General features: G+C 43.5%; 1 protein-coding gene across 8 annotated transcripts in view; it reads left to right on the top strand.

Moving 5' to 3' along the window:
* stk32a (serine/threonine kinase 32A) overlaps nt 1–22,150 on the top strand; it is a 67,993-nt gene that overhangs the window by 13,070 nt on the left and 32,773 nt on the right. For 7 of the 8 annotated variants that reach the window (XM_061702159.1, XM_061702157.1, XM_061702156.1 and 4 more), the window contains 3 exons: nt 7,853–7,908; nt 13,402–13,553; nt 20,412–20,585. In XM_061702159.1, coding sequence (XP_061558143.1) covers nt 7,853–7,908; nt 13,402–13,553; nt 20,412–20,585 — 382 coding nt within the window. Of the gene's footprint in view, nt 1–4,630; nt 4,693–7,852; nt 7,909–13,401; nt 13,554–20,411; nt 20,586–22,150 lie in introns of those variants that run through there. The other variant, XM_061702160.1, reaches the window with a different exon arrangement.

Here is a 22,150-nt window from a genome sequence, read left to right as displayed (position 1 = left end):
TCATTGCTTGACAACCTGACACCGAGGATACGTGTATAAAAGCATGTGGGAAAAAGGTAAATGGCTGCAGGTCACAATTATATACTCTAGGGTGATTACATTGGAAAGAGAAAACTTGTGTACTGTATTGTGGTTTGTGACACCAAGACTGAAACATTTCAGACCCACCTCTGAGAGTCTAACAGCATTTTGCCCCTGGACGCACAGACAGCAGGAACATCTCCAGACAAATTACTCGATAACAACCCTATATGAATTATGAGACAAGTTGATTTATTATTAATTTCACAGTTGAACTATTTATCTGTATTAAATGTAAAATATCAAATTATAGGAATAAATAAAAAACAATGCCATGTGGTGGGGTTCTACTGCCTTTGCTCTTAATGAAGAATTGCCACTGAACAAAGAACTGGCATTTGGGGAGAAAGTCTGCACCATTACTATTTGCAAACAGTTACAATTTGTTGCCCTTTCCTGTGAGAAGGTACACGAATTTGAATTTTTCGATCCAAGTGTGTGGCAACATCCCAAGCACTACAAGTTAAGCCAGTCTGACATGTTGATTTAATCAGAAATTGGTTTCTTGATGATAGATCTAATGGGAAACGTTTATTTTATTTACTACAGAGATGGTCTTATGGTATAACTGAAGGAATAAAATTAACATCTTTTTTTCTGTCACAACACTCACAAGTTAACGACAGTACACACATACACACACCACCCCTCACCTTGAATCTCCCCACTAATGAATGCGCCTCCTTTTCACTGGAGGCAACCTTATCAAAGAAGGAATTTATTAATCATGGGTAACCTCACTGCTGCTTAGTCATCCAACATTTTGTTTGGTGAAATGTCACTCATATCCAAGTCTTACTGTGCAGTCTTGAGATTAATAGACCTCCTCTGACGCAACGAGGGGCACTTCCAACTCAGGTGCGCTTAAGGCAGACATGTCGTTTTAAATTAGATAAAAAGCCCCTCACGGTGGAAAGGAAGTAATCCCCTTCGCTCACGTCAGAACCAGGCAGGGCTATCCTTTGCAGGTCGACGTGAGCAGAAGGGAGTTTCTTGACTTTGTATTTTATTGTACAACACTGCGGAGGGGCTTTTGTCTCCACTGTATGAGTGATTCTCCCCCCGGGGCCTTGCCACCGAGGAGCTTTTTAACCACCTCGGTGACCTCAACCCCAGAGATAGGAGAGCCCGCCTCAGAGAATCCAGACTCTGCTCCCTCATGGGAAGGCGTGTCGGTGGAATTGAGGAGGTCTTCGAAGTATTCTCCCCACCGGCTCACAACGTCCCGAGTCGAGGTCAGCAACGCCCCATCCCCACCATACACAGTGTTGATGGTACACTGCTTCCCCCGCCTGAGATGCCGGATGGTGGACCAGAATTTCCTCAAAGCCGTCCGGAAGTCTTTCTCCATGGCCTCACCGAACTCCTCCCATGCCCGAGTTTTTGCCTCAGCGACCACCAAAGCTGCATTCCGCTTGGCCAGTTGGTACCCATCAGCAGCCTCAGGAGTCCTACAGGCCAAAAAGGCCCAATAGGACTCCTTCTTCAGCTTGACGGCATCCCTCACTGTTGGTGTCCATCAACGGTTTGAGGATTGCCGCCACGACAGGCACCAACCACCTTACGGCCACAGCTCCAGTTGGCTGCCTCAGCAATGGAGGCGCGGAACATGGTCCACTCGGACTCGATGTCCCCCGCCTCCCCCGGAACATGAGCAAAGTTCTGTCGGAGGTGGGAGTTGAAACTCCTTCTGACAGGGGATTCCGCCAGACGTTCCCAGCAGACCCTTACAATACGTTTGGTCCTGCCACGTCAGACTGGCATCTTCTTCCACCATCGGAGCCAACTTACCACCAGGTGGTGATCAGTTGACAGCTCCGCCCCTTTCTTTACCCGAGTGTCCAAGACATGCGGCTGCAAGTCCGATGACACGACCACAAAGTCAATCATCGAACTGCGACCTAGGGTGTCCTGGTGCCAAGTATACGTATGGACACCCTTATGCTTGATCATGGTGTTCGTTATGGACAATCCATGATGAGCACAGAAGTCCAACACCGCTCGGGTTCTGATTGGGGGGGGGGGGGCGTTTCTCCCAATCACGCCCTTCCAGGTCTCACTGTCATTGCCCACGTGAGCATTGAAGTCCCCCAGCAGAACGATGGAGTTCCCAGCGGGAGCGCTCTCCAGCACCCCCTCCAAGGACTCCAAAAAGGGTGGGTACTCTGAACTGCTGTTTGGTGCATAGGCACAAACAACAGTCAGGACCCGTCCCCCCACCCAAGGTGGAGGGAGGCTACCCTCTCGTCCACCGGGGTGAACCCCAACCTATAGGCGCCGAGCCGGGGAGCAATAAGTATGCCCACACCTGCTCGGCGCCTCTCACCGTGGGCAACTCCAGAGTGGAAGAGAGTCCAACCCCTCTCGAGAGGACTGGTACCAGAGCCCAAGCTGTGTGTGGAGGCGACTCCGACTATATGACATGAGGTGACATTCCACGTCCCTTGAGCCAGCTCCTGTAGCCGAGGATCGGATTGCCAAGGTCCCCCCTCGCCTTCGGCCACCGCCCAGCTCGCACTGCACCCGACCCCTATGGCGCCTCCCACAGGTGGTGAGCCCATGGGAAGGGGGAACCATGTTACCCTTTCGGGCTGTGCCCGGCCGGGCCCCATGGGTGCAGGCCCGGCACCAGATCGGTGCAGCGTCTGCAGTGATGCGGACTTTGTATCGATCCGTTGTGGTAAAGAAGGAGCTTAGCCGAAAGGCGAAGCTCTCGATTTACCGGTCGATCTACGTTCCTACCCTCACCTATGGTCACGAGCTGTGGGTCCTGACTGAAAGAACAAGTAGGTCGAACAGTGGAGGTTGGAAACCGTAGCAAGCCATGAATGGGGACATACCGGTCGCGGAGCTGGTGAGGGAATTAGGAGCGTATTCAATCTATGGGAGGAAGGAACTCCATGAGGAGAGGTTGCGGGCGGCCACACAGCGGAGTGCTGATTCCAGGGTTTGGTTGGCCCGCTCCATCTGGCCGTTGGTCCCCCGAGGATAAGCTGGCTGGTGCACCCACCGCCTTGCAGAATTCCTTCCAAACCCGAGAGGAAAACAGGATACGTACGGTAGTCTGGGACAATGTTGATTGTGCAAATGTTGTAGCCGAGGAAATGTACTGAGGATAGGTGGAATTCCCATTTTTTGGTTTGACGTATAGACGGTTCTCGAGGAGGCGCTGGAGGACTTGGCGTACATGGATGCGATGGTCTTCTGGGGAGCGGGAGCAAATGAGGATCATCGAGGTACACATACACGAACCGCTTGAGCATGTCACGGAGAACGTCAGTAATTAATGTTTGGAAAACTGCAAGGGCGTTGGTTAAACCGAATGGCATGACCAGATACTCGAAGTGTCCGAGAGGGGTATTGAAGGCGGTCTTCCACTCGTCCCCCTCTCGGATACGGCTGAGGTGGTAGGCGTTACGAAGGTCCAATTTGGTAAAGATTTCGGCTTCGCAGAGGGGTTCAAAGGACGGGTCAATCAGGGGTAGCGGTGACTTATTTTTAATAGTAATGTCATTGAGTCCTCGGTAGTCGATGCATGCGCGGAGAGTGGTGTCTTTTTTTCTCAACGAAAAAAAATCCAGCTCTGACCGGCGACGAGGAGGGGCATATGATGCCAGCAGCCAAGGAGTCGCGGATGTAATCCTCCATAGCCTTCTTTTCAGGACGGGAGAGATTGTAGAGTCGGCTAGTGGGAAGTGGAGCTCCCGGCAAGAGGTCTATAGCGCAATCATATGGGCGGTGGGAGGGTAGAGAGATGGCCAAGTCCTTGCTGAATATTGGGGCGAGGTCATGATATTCTTCTGGAAATTGGGAAAGCTCCACTGGGGCGGCAGAGGGTGGTGGCTCTTCTGAGGGTGGAACGGCAGAAAGCAGACAGTGGGAATGGCAATGAGGACTCCATCCGGTGTTGGATAAACGAGCCCAATCTATGGCAGGGTTTTGGAGTTTGAGCCAGGGAATACCAATAACTAAGGGGGTCTCAGGGTAAGGAATGAAAAAAGGAAATGTTTTCACAGTGATTGCCTGAAATAAGGAGTGTGATGGGCACTGCTTGATGGGTGACCAGGGAAATTACTCGGCCATCCAGGGCTGCGACTTTTTTCGAGGATGGAAGTGGTTGGAGAGGGATTTGGAACTGGTGAATTATTTCTTCATGAATAAAATTATCAGCACTGGAATCTATAAAGGCAGCCATGGGGGTGTTATGAACAGAAATGATAATGCAAGCAGGAACGGTCATGTGGGAGGGAGAATTTGCGGGAACGGAGGTTTGGCTCACCGCAACGCTCTTGGGACGCGGTAAGCCTGGTCTTTCTGGTCGGAGGGGGCACGGGGAAATAAAGTGCAGAAGACGACTGCGTGGTGCTCAGAGTGGGAGAGTGTTTACGTGAGCATAGCGCTTTCTCATGGGCTCTCTCTTGCAGTCTGTTATCCAGACGGATGGAGAGGGCGATAAGAGCCTCGAGAGAGGAGGGCTCATCCCAGACCGCAAGCTCGTCCTTGATTTGTTCGGAGAGACTGTTTGAAAAGATTCCACTAAGGGCTGCGTCATCCCACCCGCATTCACCAGCAAGGATACGGAAGTCTTCCGCGACGGTCTTAGCACCCTGAGTGAGTGTGAGGAGACGACGGGTGGCTTCTTTGCCCTGAACGGGGTGATCGGCGGAAAAGGAATCGAACAAAAGGAGGACCGGGGAGGAGTTGTGCATATGCTACTTTGGAATGTTCGGTGGGATAACTGTACGGTTGGATATTGAAAACGAGTGAGCAATTAAGAATAAACTGGCTACATGCACCTGGGTCCCCGGAGTAGGGCTCAGGCGGAGGGACATGAGGTTCTTTGTACGGGAAGCAGGGTGGCTCGGAGGCTGCGGGCTCGGGAGGAGTACTTATAAGTGGTTGCATGTATTGCATCTGTTGGGAAAGGAGGGAGACATGTTGCGAAAGAGAGCAGAGCGTTTCTGTGATTTCTTGCAGGTCTATGTCCTGTTGTCCAATGTGAGCACCTTGGAGGGTTAGTGCGTTCTTCAGAGCATCTGGAGTTTCTGGGTCCATAGTGGCCAAAGTATTCTGTCACGGGTGGGAAGTAGCTGGAACAAGAGCAGGCAGAGGCTGATGTAAAATGATGAACAGTTTATTGAGCAAAGGTTATGGAAGTGGTCCTGGATGTGTTGACAGGCGGCGGCGTGCACAGGTGACAGGCAGTGGACAGAACAGGGGGCTGGCAGGAATGACGTGGGTCAGGAACACTGGGAACGAGAAGACACAAGAGTTAACAAGGGAACGAGGAGTTGAGTATCTTACATGAGTACGGTGGGCCGTGGTACTGCTAGGAGAGGCTGCAATACTTTGGCGAGGATTTCCGGGAATAGGCAGGTTTAAATGTAGGTGGTAATGAGGGTTGATTGGAGACAGGTGTGTGGCTTAAGGAGAAGCTGAAACAGAGAGGGGAGGGGAGAGAGAGGACGAGAGGGCGCAAAGCGCCATCCAGGCTCCAAAACAGTACTGCAGGGCAGTCCGTGACAATACATTCAGAGAAAGTTTTCCTCGCTTGTGTCAAGGCAGAATCAGATGGGTGTTGCACGGCTGTCGCTGAACCCTATTAATTGATATAAACAGAGGTGTGTGCGTGACGGTGAACCCTGCCAGGACATGCCGTTGGTCTCCTTTGGGGATGATTCGTGTATCCCCTTTGCGCTACATTTTCCACCTTGTGTAACCAGGCGACTATTCTTAAAACGCCTGTTTACTGCTGATCATGCTTTATTGACCTCGCGCCGCAACATGAGCTTGTGGGCTCTGTTGCAGTTATCGGAGCAACGACGAGAGGGTTGATGTTTGCTGATGGCTGGTTTATTGGGTTCAAATTTTTTTTTTTCAGATTTTTTTTTCTAAAATCAAGTATAGCCAAGATGTTACCAGTATCCTTTAAAGTGGTTCAAAGGATTGCATTTCCTCAAAATTCAATAATGAGTGAATAATAACAAATGGAATAATTATAATTCTTTTATACTTGTATCGAACTCTAAACACAACTTTTTAATGTCATTTGCTTAAACTCAACATAGGAGTTTAACTGTATGCCTTGCTCTGGGTTTGCATTTGTTTTTCAGATAATATAGCACTCCTTTTTCTATACCCCTTGTCCTCATAAGTGTCATGGGAGAGCTGGAGCCTATTCCGGTCAACCCTTGGCGAAAAGCAAGGCGCCGATACTGGTTACCAGCCAATTGCAGGGCACATATAGACAAACACACTTGACATTCACACCTATGAACAATTTAGATATTTCAATGTCCCTAACATGCATGTTTTTTTTAATTTGGGAGGAAGCCGGAGTACCTGGAGAAAACCCACACAAGGGGTGGGAGAATATGCAAGCTCCATGCAGTAATGCCGCAGCCAAGATTCGAACCCAGAACCTCAGAACTGTTAAGCAGACGTGCTAACAAATATTGCACTGTGCTGTTTCGGATAATGTAATACAATTAAAATGTTCATTTATTTTTACAGTAAATACTAAAGCAAGCTATCTGCCTTTTTAATTGAAATATGTCACAATAATTAAGTGGGATTTTGTATATATATAAAAAATATTCACTATAATAGAATTATTGGTGGAATCAGGTGGAACAAAACTTTTTTGTTGGTTTGTTCCACCTGGGGGATGCTGTGTTACATTACAACCAAGTACTGTGTGGTTTTACGCTTTTCGAGGTGTTTTAAAAATGACATACAGTTACAAAAAACATTTTTTTAATCTCAAATTTTAGGGGTGTTGGAATTCATCTAAAGCACCCTCCAAAATGTACTACAAACACCTATGATGTTGGGGATTACATGCACAAAAATATTATTTTTATTTTTTTTATTTAGTTGGGTCATAACCACAAGTCTTTTGCAGACAGACAGTCAGGGTCAGTGAGATTGCAACTTTCCAACAGGATTGCATGTGTCAGTCAAACTCAAACTGACAAGCAATAAAGCTCCTCAGTTTGATGATTTCCACACTCAATGTGGCTGTCATCGTGTCAATTACACCCATGTACAGATTGCAGTAATTTTACACTGTGTTACTCATATGTTCATCATTTAACATAGCATAATAAACCGCCTGCCAGAACATTGTGATTCTCCATACCTCCACTTGCAGGCACAAGCTCAGCTGTGTCTTGGAAAAAGCCATCGAAGAAAGCATCTCTAAGTTGCTCAGTGGGGAAATTATAATGTTTATGTGTTGTGTGTCTTTCTGTTTGGCGTGAACAGAATGATGTGCGTGTGCATGTCAGGGCACTTGTAGTTCCTATCAAAGTAAGTTGAGTACACACTTCAACACATATTGGGACTAGAGGATAAAGTGATACGAGCAAAATAGTAACTGCCAAATCTAATAGATGTGTGTGTACTCTACACTGAGTGTAAATGCAATTGTATATGTACGTGTACATCAATGTAGTGAATGGTCATATGAGTATGTCAATTGTCCAGCAGCTGTTCAGTCCTCAGAGGAACCGCAAAGAGGGGAAAATCTATTTCTCTTTGTTGTCATGGTAACTAGGACCAAACAGCCCATCCAGTTACAAATGGCATTGTTTGCTGCTGGTTAATGGATGAGAATGGTGTGCGTGTGTGTGTGAGGCAGAGTAGCTTTAATTAAAAAAAACATGTTTTCAATCTGATCACTTAAACATTGTATATATATATAAAAACATGTTATTAAAAAACACATTTTAATTCCATTAACTCCAGTCCTTCTTGTCTTCCCAAACAGTCAATTTTGACCATTTCCAGATCCTCAGAGCAATAGGAAAAGGAAGCTTCGGAAAGGTAAGCAACATTTTTTTTGCATGTTTTATTGATAGAAAAGTTACATTTTAAAAATTTTAATTGGCATTAAGTGTGATAAGAAGTTAACTACTATGAAAAAAAGATGTTAAAACAGTACGTATTAAAGTTTTGATGACAAGTGGGGGAATTGGGGATGGGAGTGGAACTACCATACAGACTAAAAAAACCACTCTTAAAATAAAAAACAGAAAAAGGGCGAGCAAATCCAAAATCAAAAGAAAGAGCAAATCTGCTTGTGGAGTTAAACCTATAAATGCTCACTTCCTGATTTGTTAAATTTTCTTGAAATTCTGATCAAATTTTTAGTGGTGTGACTTCCAGGCCATTGACTTTAGACTTTCCACTGCAGCAAATGTTCAAAATCACCCAGTATTATTGGGAATATCAGTAGTAGTATCATAATAATAACATTAATTTAGCACTTCTAAAAAGAAATATTGTGTAAAAGATCATTGCGTTTTTGAATCAGTTTTTTAACAGTTTTCAAATTACATCAGATATGCAGATTATAGCACCCACAAAATATCGGCATCCAAAGGACTCGCATGTATAAAACACGTATTTAGTAAAACAGACCAAAATATGGGCTGTTTTTCATTGGTTTGCATTATTTTCTTCATACATAGGCTACTTTTTTAAATAGGCACTCCTGGCTTATGGGAAAAAAAGATAAGGAATACATTGGTGTTGGAAGAATATGAAGAAAACCCATGTTGATCTTTACGTGTTCTCAATTTGTTTGCACTTTTAGTTGCATAGTTAACACACTTCTCACAGGCATGCAATTTGCGGTACATGCCAAAACTGTAAGATGGTAAAAAAAACATTGAATTCATTCTGTCATAAACAATATCGCCACCAGTCCAGCGTTATTTACAGTCTAGAAAAACTTTATTTGTTCGAGACCCTCCCGTCTACAGTACCTGCATAGTACAGGGTAATAAGTCATGTCAGCTTTTTCAGTGCATCCGATGACTTATAACAGTGCGCGTACATAGGCCAACTGTACACGGCATTAACATTCTGTCTGACGGCAGATAAGCAGTATAATCACGGTACATGGCAAGCTGCTCAATGGGGGGAATGATGTGATCAGGGTTTGGCTGATTAACTACGGCAGCTGCTCCACAGAAGACTCTCTTAGATAGCAGATAGCAGTAATCACTGGCTTATTGACGCTTGTAGCACAGCCACACTTCTCAGTTGCACCTATAGTCTCTCTGTCAAAAGACGGTAAGCACCCTGATGTGTCACATCTTTAATGGATTTCCAATCCAGGTCTTACCAAATAAGTTCCCCTTGAATTTATTTTTTGTTATATTGTATTATAAAGCAAGTGTGATGAAGAAAAGTATTGCAAATCATCGTCAATTTTCACAAATGATGTCAAAGATGCATACAGTGCAATCTCACTGCCTGCACTGGGGAAAGCAGATCCAAACCTCATCCTGCTGATGCCTCACTACACACCTACGGGGAGAAAAATAATCACTCATTCAGGAAGTGGCCTGTGGAAGCAGCGCAGGCTCTGAAAGACTGCGTTGGAATAACATTGGGATGTACGACAAGCGTCTCACTGTTGAAACGTGGATAAGATGGCGGCTTGCACTACTTGACTACATCATCTTCTGTATGGCTGTTGTTTGTGTAAAAATTATACACTGCTTTGCATACAAAGCCTTGGATTGAGAGTGACATCAAAAGTCATCTCAACAGGAAGATTGAGGCCTTCAAAGATGGTGATCCACTTGTGCTCAAGCATGTGCAGTAGAATTTAGAGTTCAGCTCAGGGAGGCAAAGGAAAAGTAAAGAAGGAAGTTGGAGCAGAAGCTGCAGAAAAACAGCTTGAAGGTGGTATGGGTTAGGATGAAGACAATCACCGGCTGAAGTTTTGAAAGCCGTGCTACCACTTAGGGGTATTTGGGGAGAGCAAGTCAACAGGTTCAGTGTTAGCTCGTTCACCCCTCTGAACACTGCACCCCTCCCCTTTCTCACATAAGTTCTACTCCCGCGCTACACGGCCGACAGCGCCCACATCGCATCACGTGACCGACGCATTGGGAAGTGCGGCCCCTATGCGACACTTGACTCGCACACAGCACAAATTGTCGCCGTGCGCAGAATACCGCAGAGATCATCTGTCGTGATTGGTCCGTTTTAGTTACATGCTGTGATGACGTACTCAGCTTTCCCCTTGGTTCCACATACCACCAACGCCACCGCCTTCTTGATCGATTTTGCATTATAATTAAATGTATCCTCTGGTCAACTAGGTCCATTTGTTCTAGCACACCCTGTTCCACGGTCGCCATTGTTGTTGCTTTGTACCTTGTTCCGGAAAGGAAAGGAAAAACGGCTACCGGAAATGGCCATAAAATGTAGAGGAAACTCCACCCTGTGGTGTCCTAGCCAATACCAGCCGTAGCGACACCCCCAACTTGGAGAAGTGCAGGACATTTTCAAAACAGCGCGCGTGGGTTGAGCTCGAGTATAAAGGCAAAATGCTGGATAGCCACGGTGACGTCAGCACAGTCGCCGCCCGCACCTTTAGACAACACCAACACAGTGGAGAACGTCCCCACTCAAACCCTCTCCCCGCCCACAATAACAACAGCCCAGGTTTGTGAACAGCTGAGGAGGCTTCGACCCAACAAAGCAGCAGGTCCTGATGGAATTTCCCCTGCGATTGCTGAGGGCCTGCATGCTAAACCTGTGTGATCCTCTTCAACCTTAGGCTGGGACGGGGGACGGTCCTACAGCTATGGAAGACACGCTGCATCGTCACGGTCCCTAAAAAAAAACATATCCTGGTGAGCTTAATAACTTCAGGTTGGTTGGCCCCACCTAACAAGTGACGAAGACAATGGAACGGCTGCTGCTTTACCACATGAGCAGGTCCACAATACCCTTGGCCCTCTGCAGTTTGCCTATCAGGAGAAGGTGGGAGTGGAGGATGCCATACCTGCTCACTCCACCGATCCCTTTTTCACTTGGACAGAGCCAGTGGTCTTGTGAGGATGACATTTTTAGACTCCTCCAATACCTTCAACACTATCCAGCCTCTGCTACTCAGGGACACACTGGCAGAGATGGGCGTTAGTTCACACCTTGTGGCATGAATTACTGACTATCTGACAGGCAGACCCCAGTATGTGAGGCTGGGGGACTAGAGGTACCACTCTGCGGTTAGCAGCACAGGAGCACCACTGGGTACTCTCAAATGCCCTGCTCTATACCTCGGACATTTAGTACAACTCTGTGATTGTGGGTTATATCAGCAGTAGACAGGGGGAGGAGTACAAACACTGACTCAGGAGTTTGTCACATGATGTGACTCCAAACACCTGCACCTAAAAAAGACCAAGACCATAGAAATGGTGGTAAACGTAGGACGCCGAGACCTTAACCTGAATCGGTTCGTATAAATGGTAACAGGTTGGAGATTGTACAAATGTACAAATACCTGGGTGTGCAACTGGATGAAAGGCTGGACCAGACTGCCAACTCTGGGGCCCTGTGCAGGAAAGGACATAGCCACCTGTACTTCATCAGAAGACTGGCTTCCTTAAACATCTGCCAAATGATTCTGCAGATGTTCGACCAGTCTGTAGTGGTGAGCACTTGCATGTATTTGTGGAAGTTGTGTGCTTGGTGGGCACCAACAAGAAAAGGGACGCTTCTCGACTGGATAAACTGAGGAGCACGACGGCTCTGTTGTAGACACAGAGTTGGACAGCCTGACACCTGTGGCAGAAAGTATCACACCGAACAAGCTTCTGTCCATCATGGTGAATCCACAGCATCCACCGCACAGTACCATCTCCAGGCATAGGAGCAAATTCAGTGACAATGTTTCTGCCCTGCTCCACTGACAGACTGATGAAATCCTTCCTTTCCTGTGCTATTCCGCTTTTTAATTCCACCCTGGGAGAGAAACACTAATATCATATTCCCCCAACTCTGTACTGCACTGTCAACATTTTGCACATGGATTACCATATGCCTTATTCCAGACCTTCAGACTGCTCTGAAATTGTGACTTGTATTTGTTTTTTAAAAAGATTGAAAACGATTTCTAGAGATAATGTTTCATATTTTTCGTTTCCATAAGCTATTGAATACTGTTTAATGATTGTATTTTTTGTATCTTTAATATTATTAGTAATTTGTCTGCTTTGCCTTGTTGTTGTGTTGTTGTCATTGTGAAGAGTACTGTAACAAGAAATTTTCCTTGTGGATGAATAAAGTATCTATCCATCAATCTGAGGGGAAAGGGTCATTATAGGTATAGGGGCTATTGGTAATGTAGTGGTTCACTTAACTGACTTTCGTGCAGACTCGATTACTGGTCAATGCTCCATTCACAATTGTCTTGCGAATGACTGGGTGCAGTACTAAATGAGCAGGGATAGCCTGCAGGTAAAGGATAAAAGGTAAAAAAAAAAAAAAAAATTTAAAACATAAGTAGGAAGCCAACAGCAGAACAAGTCAGTGAAATACCTTCCGTCCCATTCCAAAAGTATCTGTAAGATATTATTGCAAAAAGATAATGACTCCATGATTCCACCAACTGAAATACCAAAACTATATACCATACCAATACTCATACCAAACTCTTTTGCTTAAGCAATAGAGTTTGGTATGAGTTACCAAAGTAAGACTCAGATCGGAATTCTTATTTTCCAAAGTGAACCAATAGTTCTGTTGATCAATCAGCAAAAAGCAATGTTTGTTGCTCCAGCCTTAATAAGCAAACTGTACCATGCTCCTTCCTCTGGTCAACAGATGGAAGTGCTGAAAAGTGGGATGGTAGAGGCCAGATAATTAGGTACCTTTTACTATAGAAACACCAAATATACAGTTAACGCACTGTACTAAACCCAACCATTGCTTGGTGGAAACAGGGCATATTCCATTAAGTTAAAAGTACAGCATGTTAAGTTAGAGCAGGAATCAATGAGTGCTGAGTTCCAAACTTCCATTAACATCGCTGTCTGGCAATCCAATGCATACATCTGGATTTGGTGGTGAACTCTTTATTTCATAGAGAGCAACTTTTAATTATTCATTATACCAAGACATTTTGAACAATCCTATGCACCCAAATTTATACATTATTGAACAAAGCAAGGTTTTTGAAGGCATTTGAGGATAAGTTCCCTCTGAGCCCTCCCATCCATCATTTGTTTTCACAAACACTCTGGAAAAAGGTGTTCTAGAGTTTGTAAACATACACCTACAAAAGGGGGCCCAACTTATTATTATTATTACTTCTTATGAAGTGAGAATTGACTTCATAAAAGCTCCTGTAGGTGTATTGTTTAAGCAAGCCAATACATGTGTTAGTGTGTGCCACTCATTTGACAGTAATAATAGATAACAGCAAAAATGTGAGGATTTAATGCCATCATGTCATCATCATCATCTGTAGCTGAAGATTATTTTGCATTGAAAGAGTTCCGCTTTTCTCAGGTTTGCATTGTGCAGAAGAAAGACACTAAGAAGATGTACGCCATGAAGTACATGAACAAGCTGAAATGTGTGGAGCGTAACGAAGTAAGGAACGTATTAAAGGAGCTGCAGATCATGCAAAACCTGGAGCATCCTTTCCTGGTGAACATCTGGTAAAGCCACCAATTTTTCAACGAGGGTTTTTGTTTTGTGTCTTGATGGGTCTTTAGTCGGTCTGTTAGGTTTCATTTGGATGAAATAGCAATTGCAATACAGTACACTCAGAGAAATATATATTGGAAGAAAACCCCTTTTGTGAACACCTCTGAAGCAGTCATTGATTTCCAATTCCACTGCCTTCCCTCATGACCACAACAACCATTTGAATGCTTCCGCAAGGCATTGTCCTAGTGACAGTGTCCATCAATGCAATGAAATACAGTCAAAAAAGAAAATGACCCATTAAAAGGCTGTTCAATCCGTTTAGCAGTGAGTCATGAACACCCACCTTCCGTGCACATCATCCGTCTCTTTGAAGTAGCTAAAAGGAAAAATGTAGTTTGCTTACGCATTGCAAGCTTCACATTTTTGCATCCCATTTGCCTCACTGCATTTGGGGAATATAATGACAAACAGCCTTACTCATAATCAAGATGAGTCATCAACTACTTTTAAGCAACTTGATCATCATAATTTTAAATAGTATTGAGCACCTAGAATCACACCTTGTAGATGCTTCATAAGTGTGGCTTGTTACATTTCTGTCTGAAAGGCATCATTAATTGATGATAAGCACACCTTCTCTGCTACCCAGAGTTCCATCAGGCAGAGATTAAGAGGAGAGAAGAACTTACATAGCTGAATAAAAATGAATCACCTCCTCACTCCCTTTCAGTCTATTTGTATCAAATGTGCACACTTTGTTTTTATTTATTGCTCTTTTGGATCAGATCCCTAGGAACAAACATCGCCCTTATATTACTTCATATCGTTCAAAATCATTGCACTAGCCTGGCAGAAAGACCACTGTGAAAGAAACACAATTAAGAATTTCACAGCCATAAACAATTTAGGAAAGAGGGCGAAAAGAGAGGATGGGATAGGAAAGGACAGCCGAGCATGGAGGAGGCTGCAGACGCCGGCAATGTACTGACTTATCAGACAAACAATGACAGCGCATGTTTTCTGGCATGCTGCATGTGGGGGGTGGAGGAGTCTGGAAGTGAATGCTTTTGGCAGTGGAAACTCCCCCCCTGGGAGGAGTGGTTTCCTCTGGAGATATGCTTGGGTCAGCGGCTTGCCAGCTCGCCCACTCTCTCGGTTGTGTTGAGCTGGCACATGTTTGTCCTGAGTTTAGCATTCAAGGTTAAAAACTGAGATATTACCTGCAGGCAAATGAACTGGACCAGACCATTGAAGGAAAATGGATTTCCTCTCTTTTTAGGAACTGTGTAAATAAATAATAGTCCTTTTTTCTCCATTAATCAACTCTGGTAATGGCTAATTGTTAGAATCCAAAGTAAATGATTGTTCCTTTATCAGGGTAAATTGTAAAAGTTTAGTATCCTAAAGAGATACCCCCAAAATTTAATAAAAGTAAGGTGAATTAAATTTATGCATAGTATGTCCACTGCTAAGACTGTTTTGGCAGAAAGTAAATAACAACAGTATCCTTTATTTTGTAGCCTTAGACGGTATACAGTGTTCCCTCGCCACTTCGCGCTTCACGTTTTGCGGCTTCAGTGCTTTGCGGATTTTTCCAAAATATTAATAAAAATAAATAAATAAGGCGGCACGGTTCGAGCGTCAGCCTCACAGTTCTGAGGACCCGGGTTCAATCCCCGGCCCCGACTGTGTGGAGTTTGCCTGTTCTCCCCGTGCCTGCGTGGGTTTTCTCCGGGCACTCCGGTTTCCTCCCACATCCCAAAAAACATGCATAAATTGGAGACTCTAAATTGCTCGTAGGTGTGACTGTGAGTGCGAATGGTTGTCTGTTTGTATGTGCCCTGCGATTGGCTGGCAACCAGTTCAGGGTGTACCCCGCCTCCTGCCCGATGACAGCTGGGATAGGCTCCAGCACGCCCGCGACCCTAGTGAGTATAAGCGGCTCAGAAATGGATGGATGGATGGATGGAAAATAAATAAATTTAAAAAAAAAAAACAGCCATATCGGCAGCCATATTGCGGAAAGACGCGTTGTTTCATGTTGATGCGCGCGAGAGGTTTCCCTGCATGCCAAACAAATAGATGAGTTGACTCAGAGGCTTTGTACATGTCTGTACATGCCTGTACTGTACGGGAACTCATACAAGGCGCGTGATTGGTTACCGGCGCGACATTGACCAATGAGAGCACGAGTGGATTTATCCCGTGAGCTGATTGGCTGCGCATCATCGCAGCCTCGCCCAGCATCTTCCCTTGTTGTGTCTCGCCAGTCTCGCAAATCCTACGCGGTTTTGAACCTTTCGCGGGGGGTTCTGGTCCCCATTAACCTCAAAAAACGAGGGAACACTGTACTTACTTACTATGCTCCATTCACGCACACATCGCTCTTCCGCACAGAAATGCCTCCATGCGTCACTCATTGCGCCCCATTTAAAGAGAATGAGAGGAGTCGCTATAGTTGGAAGTTGGCTGTGTTAACTCCCACAGCGGTGCAGACCGGCCCTTTTTTTAAATACGCCGGCTGCACGTGTCTGCCAAATTAGGAAAACCTGGACGAACCTGTCCTCGAGTAGAGTTGCGCCACCCGCCACGCCTAATTTTGGCTGGTCACGAAAACAGAGCCCTTTCAGTCTACGCACCCATTAGGACATCACAGCCAAAACTGTTCTGGTGGAACCGTGAGTCTCGTTTCACATATGATGATTTCAAGCCGTTGGTGCGCATTTGCATTGTACATGCTTCCAGATTGACATTGCCAACTGAAGAATTGTTCTGGCATGCGTGCCTTTTCAGTCGTTTTTGAAGGTCCACCTGAACGGGGATCATTTTCTTGTATTTGTATGGGAAACTTTTCAAGAACACAAAGAACAACTGTTTCCTATTCTTGCTCTGTCAAATCCTAAAATTGCTTTTATAAAACCATTCATTCTTTTAGGCTAACCTCACTGACAAATACATGCAATTGTACAAAGTCATTTCATCAGTGCTACAGGACACAGTATACAATGAAAAGCTTAAATTGCTTCAGGGGCACCCTGTTTTGTACCAGCAGTCTTTTACAACTGTGTTTTACACACTGATACGCTTAGTCATTTTCTATTCTATTCATGGTCCTATTCCCTCAGAAAACACCAATAGCGATTTCTTATAAAAGCAATGGCTTGAAAGCAATGACACATGACAAAAGCATATCCTCCAGGAATAGACATTATGTTATGCATAAAAAGTATTCACATTTTTGCAGCGAATATACCGTAGGTATTGGATTTTTTTTTTTTTATTTATTATTATTATTTTTTTATTTTTTATTTATTATTATATATATATATTTTTTTATACAACCTCTACCTTAACTGTACTCATCACCTTTGCTGATACAAAAAACTTGCAAGTTATCATTGCTGGTATTATTAAAGTAACATAGGTTTATTTTATTTAAATTTCTGCATGCCTCTGTGGATGTGAGCTCAGGCATAAGGTGGCATAGACTGATGGTAGCCATCGGACAGCGGGAGGTGTTAGGGGATAAGACAGACTGACAGTACGGAGCCAACACATCAGTTTGAGTATACAGCCAGCTGTTTCCCTTCAGCAAAGGACATTGGTTGTTTAGAAGCGTGTGTTTGTGTGTGCGTCCATGTGTATTTGATTTATCCATCAGTACATGATAAGAGAGAAAAAAGAGTCTAACTTTTAAATTACTCAGGATCACCTCAGTCTGAATTGAATTTTCTGAAAGTCGGACTAACACACAGTTTGAAACGTCTCGTGACTGAAATCTGATCATGCTTCAGTCCGTGCTGATGAGCAATACCTGGAAATCAAATATTAATAGTTGTCATACTCCAGGCGAATATTTTATTGTCATATGTCTTGCGAAATGGCAAGACTACAAGAGCCAGAATAGATCTCATTTGTGCAAAAAGTAAAGTTACATCGCAAAGTTATCAATTTTTATAACTATTCTTAACTACATCTAGTTATGACAAAGAAACAAGACTAAATGGAGTTGTCAAACTAAGGTGGTGGCTTGACTAATGTGTGACTGCATATCATGTAATTGCAATTCTAATTTATACAAGCGTAACGGTAAAACGAACGAAGATTACCGCTGATGAGTTTAAGCCCATTTTTTTCTCTTGAAAATGATGGCTGAATTCTAAATTTCCTTCCTAAGGTTCCAAGGATCTTCTGTACTATGATTTAATTCCTTTTGCAAGGAATTGACAGTAATTGTGTGATAAACTGTTTGGCCTTGTGCATCATTTCTATTAAATTTGAAAGGGAGGAAAGGAGTGCCTTGTAAGGACATTATCCAGTGAGTTGCTGTGAGACTTCCATTATCGAAGTGGCCTGCGGTTCCTCTGTCTCTCTAAAAGCTTCATGCAGGATGCGCTCCCTCAGGATTGGCTGCCTGGAGGCCACAAAGCGGTCACATTCAAACACATGTGATAGGAGAGGCACAACGAGACAGACAAAAAAACAGGGACAGCTCGAGGAGGAAAATGTTACCAAAGCTGCCTTCGTACCGGGAAGACATCCAGGAGTCCTTATCCCCATTCTGACTGTTGCTCTGCGCATAAAAAAGCAACAAGCTGCTAATGGATGTTCAAGAACATGAAGTATTTGTACGCCATTTTGTCCCCACCATTATTTTTACCATCTGCTCTATTCAACCAAGAAGTATTGTAGAAAATAGTTAACATTTGTTTTTTTTTTGAGCTATCTAATAGAAAGGACAGTTGAAAAGAAATACATAATGGAAGCAAAAAAATAGTTCATGTTTTTTTTTAAGGAAGCGGAAGAAATCGGAGAAGCCTGGGCCGAGATTCCAAACCAGAACGCACAAGTCACCGTACCGCTTTCACTTGATAGTAATATTAAAAAAAAGAAAAGCACATACATTTTCATTTGACACAATTAAATAGCTGTATAAGAGAACGGGGTACTCTGCCACGTAAGCAAGTAAATGTCTAATTTGTGTCTGCTAAATGTGCATGTGTCAGCTTGGACTCATTATAACCTTGACTAACTGGGTTAAAAGGTATTTGCTCTCTATTTATAAGTGTCTGTGAAGGAGCGGTGGAAAAAGTGAGATTTGGAGAGATAATTAGACTGTTAAAATGATTAATACAGTGGAACATCCTTAGTAAACTCACAGTACATACACAACCCCAGAAGTTTTTGTCGTATTTAATTTGCGATTTTCTTTTCTTGAAATTAGCAGCAGGTTAGTGACATAGTATAATGAAAATCTGCTATCTTTGGGGGAAAATTCAAAAATGTGGAATTTAAGAAGAATGAGATGGTATATCTGAGCTCAGATTTTGTTTGAAATGTTTTTAATACTAAACTGCTACAGAGTAGTTTTTAGTAAGAAATCATACAAAAAGTCATCCATCCATCCATTTTCTGTACCGCTTAAAGTCAGTCTGCTATAAACTAGTGTGATGACAAACTTCATCTTTTTACTGGCAGCCTCCTCTACTTTTTTCTTTTTACATAAGAGAGTATATGGAGAGTATACAGTATACCGATACACCGGTACCTTCAAAGAAAAGTCAAATGCAGAACAGGTTACTTGTGTCTAACCATGAAAGGTTGATACTGTAAATATAGCTTTTTTTTTTTCACGTTCATGATCATTATCGTCAAATTTCTCCATTTCACAAATAGGAATTCCAACTTTAATGGATGCAACATGTCATTTCCTGCAACGCACAATATTCTCATGCAGTGGTAGTGTATCCTCTTTCCAACCTTGGCAGGTATTCTTTCTTCCCTGTGAGGCCAATAAGATATTAAGTGGTCTCAGCATTATCTGAGCCCTTACAAACAATTTGGAGTCAGCTCAATCAATCACTACCCATGCAGCAGAAACAACACAACTCGCCAATCTAAATGTGAGGTTATGTGTGAATGAGGCTACGTTTCTAGCTTATCTTTTAGACAGGCGAGAACAGTTTGGCCTCAGTAGGAAGCTTGAATGGCAATCATTGCAACAGCAAAGCAGTGAGCTGCATGCTGATTTGGACTTCCTCTCTCTCTCTCTCTCTCTCTCTCTCTCACTCTCTGAATAGCAATTCGTGATTAATGGATGACAACATGTAGCATTATTACCCTGACATTGCCTTTCACACAAATAAGTGCGATTCAGGAATACAATGCTGCAAAAAAGAGTGGAGTGAATATTGACTTTACCGTGCACAAGAAAATGTGTGTACAGGATGTACTGTATACCGTATGATCTAGAAAAAATGTACAGTATTCGCAGCAACAAGCGCTTTGCAAGTTAAAGTGTATCAAGTCATAAAACCACCCTCTGACTTCAATGTCCTTCTATGTGGATTTAGAGGTAGTACGAAATCATAGCAAAAAAAAGTACCTTGGTGGAATAGACTGATTTGTCTGTAGGTGTGAATGTAAGTACGAATGGTTATTTTTATATATGTGCCCTGCGATTGACTGGCGCATCCTGTCTCCTGCCCAAAGTCAGCTGGGATAGGCTCCAAGTCACTTGCGACCCTAATGAGGTGTACAGAAAGTGGTATAGAAAATGGATGTATAGATTATACTGAAGGTTCCTCCAGCAACATGATCACCATGTTTTATAAATGCATGTTTTATAGCAATCCAAAACACCTCAATTGCTGCCCCCAACACACTCCATAAACAAGGTGGGCATGTATTACTTGCGCTAAAATTATTAATTTGGCCACAAAAACATAATCTACGAATTAAAAGCCCAAGGGGTTCCATATGACAAGTAACCCGAAAGATGTAAACATTCAACTAATTACAGTGTGTCCCCGACTGCTGCATTGCTTTGTCACTGCTCACGTCTGCGCCATCTTCCACAACTGCAGGTATTCCTTCCAGGATGAGGAGGATATGTTCATGGTGGTGGACTTGCTCCTTGGAGGAGATCTGCGTTATCACCTGCAGCAGAACGTCCATTTCTCCGAGAGCACGGTCAAACTGTACATCTGTGAATTGGCCTTGGCCCTGGGATACCTGCGCTCCAAGCACATCATACACAGGTTAAATGTTTATTTTGATTTATTAGAGAATGACTTTATTTGTATAATACAGGAATAGTCTTTCACTTGCTATAATCAATGTCCTGCTTCTGACCACCTTCTCATGTGCTAATATACAGTACCCAGCATCATTTAAAAGGCAAAAAGCAAATTGTTGTGAAGTCACTTAGTTTGTTAGGTGGTACAGTGGAACCTCTAATGTTGAACGCATCAACAGTTGTACATTTCAGTTTGACCAAAATGTGGCTTAAAAGGAGCACAAAGTTACACAAAAAAATGTGTTTGAACACCGTGTCTCGAGATACTTCAACACAGTGAGCTTCTAAAGAATTATCTTGGCAAGTTTGTTTACTTTTCTTAGCTTTTTTGGGGGGGGGGGACACCAACACAGAAGGGTACCAGTGATCGCAGAGAGAGAAAAAAATATAATGATAGAACAAAATGGAACGTATTGTGACATAGGAGAGAAGGTCCCATGCCTCTCTCCCAGCTGCTCAGTACAATATGACGCTAATTAAAAAATAAGAATAAAAATGGAATGAACACCCAAACTTATTTTTACATTTGGAAAGGATATGAGAAAAATGTATTCAAAATTTCGAGCAAATCAGAGGTCGACAGAAGTAGTTTCCACTGCATTTTCCTCTTGGCTTTTATTTAGTCATAAAAAGACTGCTTAGTCAATGTGCAGAAAGGTTCAAATAGCTTGACGCAAAGGTCCCACCCGACACAACCGTTATCCCTGGGCGCAAGATAAAGGCTTATTTAATTTGTAAACTGCAGGTTAAGTGCTTTTTAAGCAGGGCGGGCCACATGGCGGCTGCTGCCAAACTCTACTGGGGGAACCAAAAGTCCTCAAATCCTCAACTAAGTGAGACTACTCTCAGGACGATTAATCCTCCATTTTAAAGTTATTTAATCTTCCTACAGGCAACTACACTTTCCCGAAAAAGTGTATTTATATGTGGTGTTGCATCTAGTACAAATGGCGTTAATAGGCATTGAGGGAAGGAAAACCCTTTGAAATTCGTACTATGGAACAAGTTTACATTTCATAACTACAGTTTTAAGACCCTTTGACACAGCCTGTAAAAGCTGTCATTTTTCCCCTTTTCCCCCCAGGGTGTTGGTCTGTATAAACAGCTTCTTTGGAAATAATATCATGAGAACCGTAGCAGAGGTACCCATGTGTGAAGGAAGGCTGTAAGCCAACACAGGGGTTTAAAGTATGACACTCAACATTTAATCCTACTGTCCTGTTGTGTGGATTAACACATTTTCTATACATCACATCAGGAACTGGAGTCGATGTCTTCGCACATCTATTTATCTCATTACAGGATGCCATGTCAGTATTTGAAAGCACACATAGTTGTGGCAATACCTTCGCTGGGTTCTGTCTTAAAGGCGAAGGCAAATAAATGCTACAATAGTTAAGACTCTGACGCTGCAATTTTGCAGGCTCTGTGTCTAACAGTGGCTTTTCTGAGTCAGTGTTGGATTTATCTTACCCAACATTATAAAAAATAGACACAAAAGGAATGAAGACGCTGGTTTCTTTTTCT

Source organism: Phycodurus eques, chromosome 17 (assembly GCF_024500275.1).
Source record: "Phycodurus eques isolate BA_2022a chromosome 17, UOR_Pequ_1.1, whole genome shotgun sequence".
Taxonomy (NCBI): Eukaryota; Metazoa; Chordata; class Actinopteri; order Syngnathiformes; family Syngnathidae; genus Phycodurus; species Phycodurus eques.
Note: the sequence above shows the minus strand (reverse complement) of the source record. Positions and strands in the feature narration are given on the sequence as shown.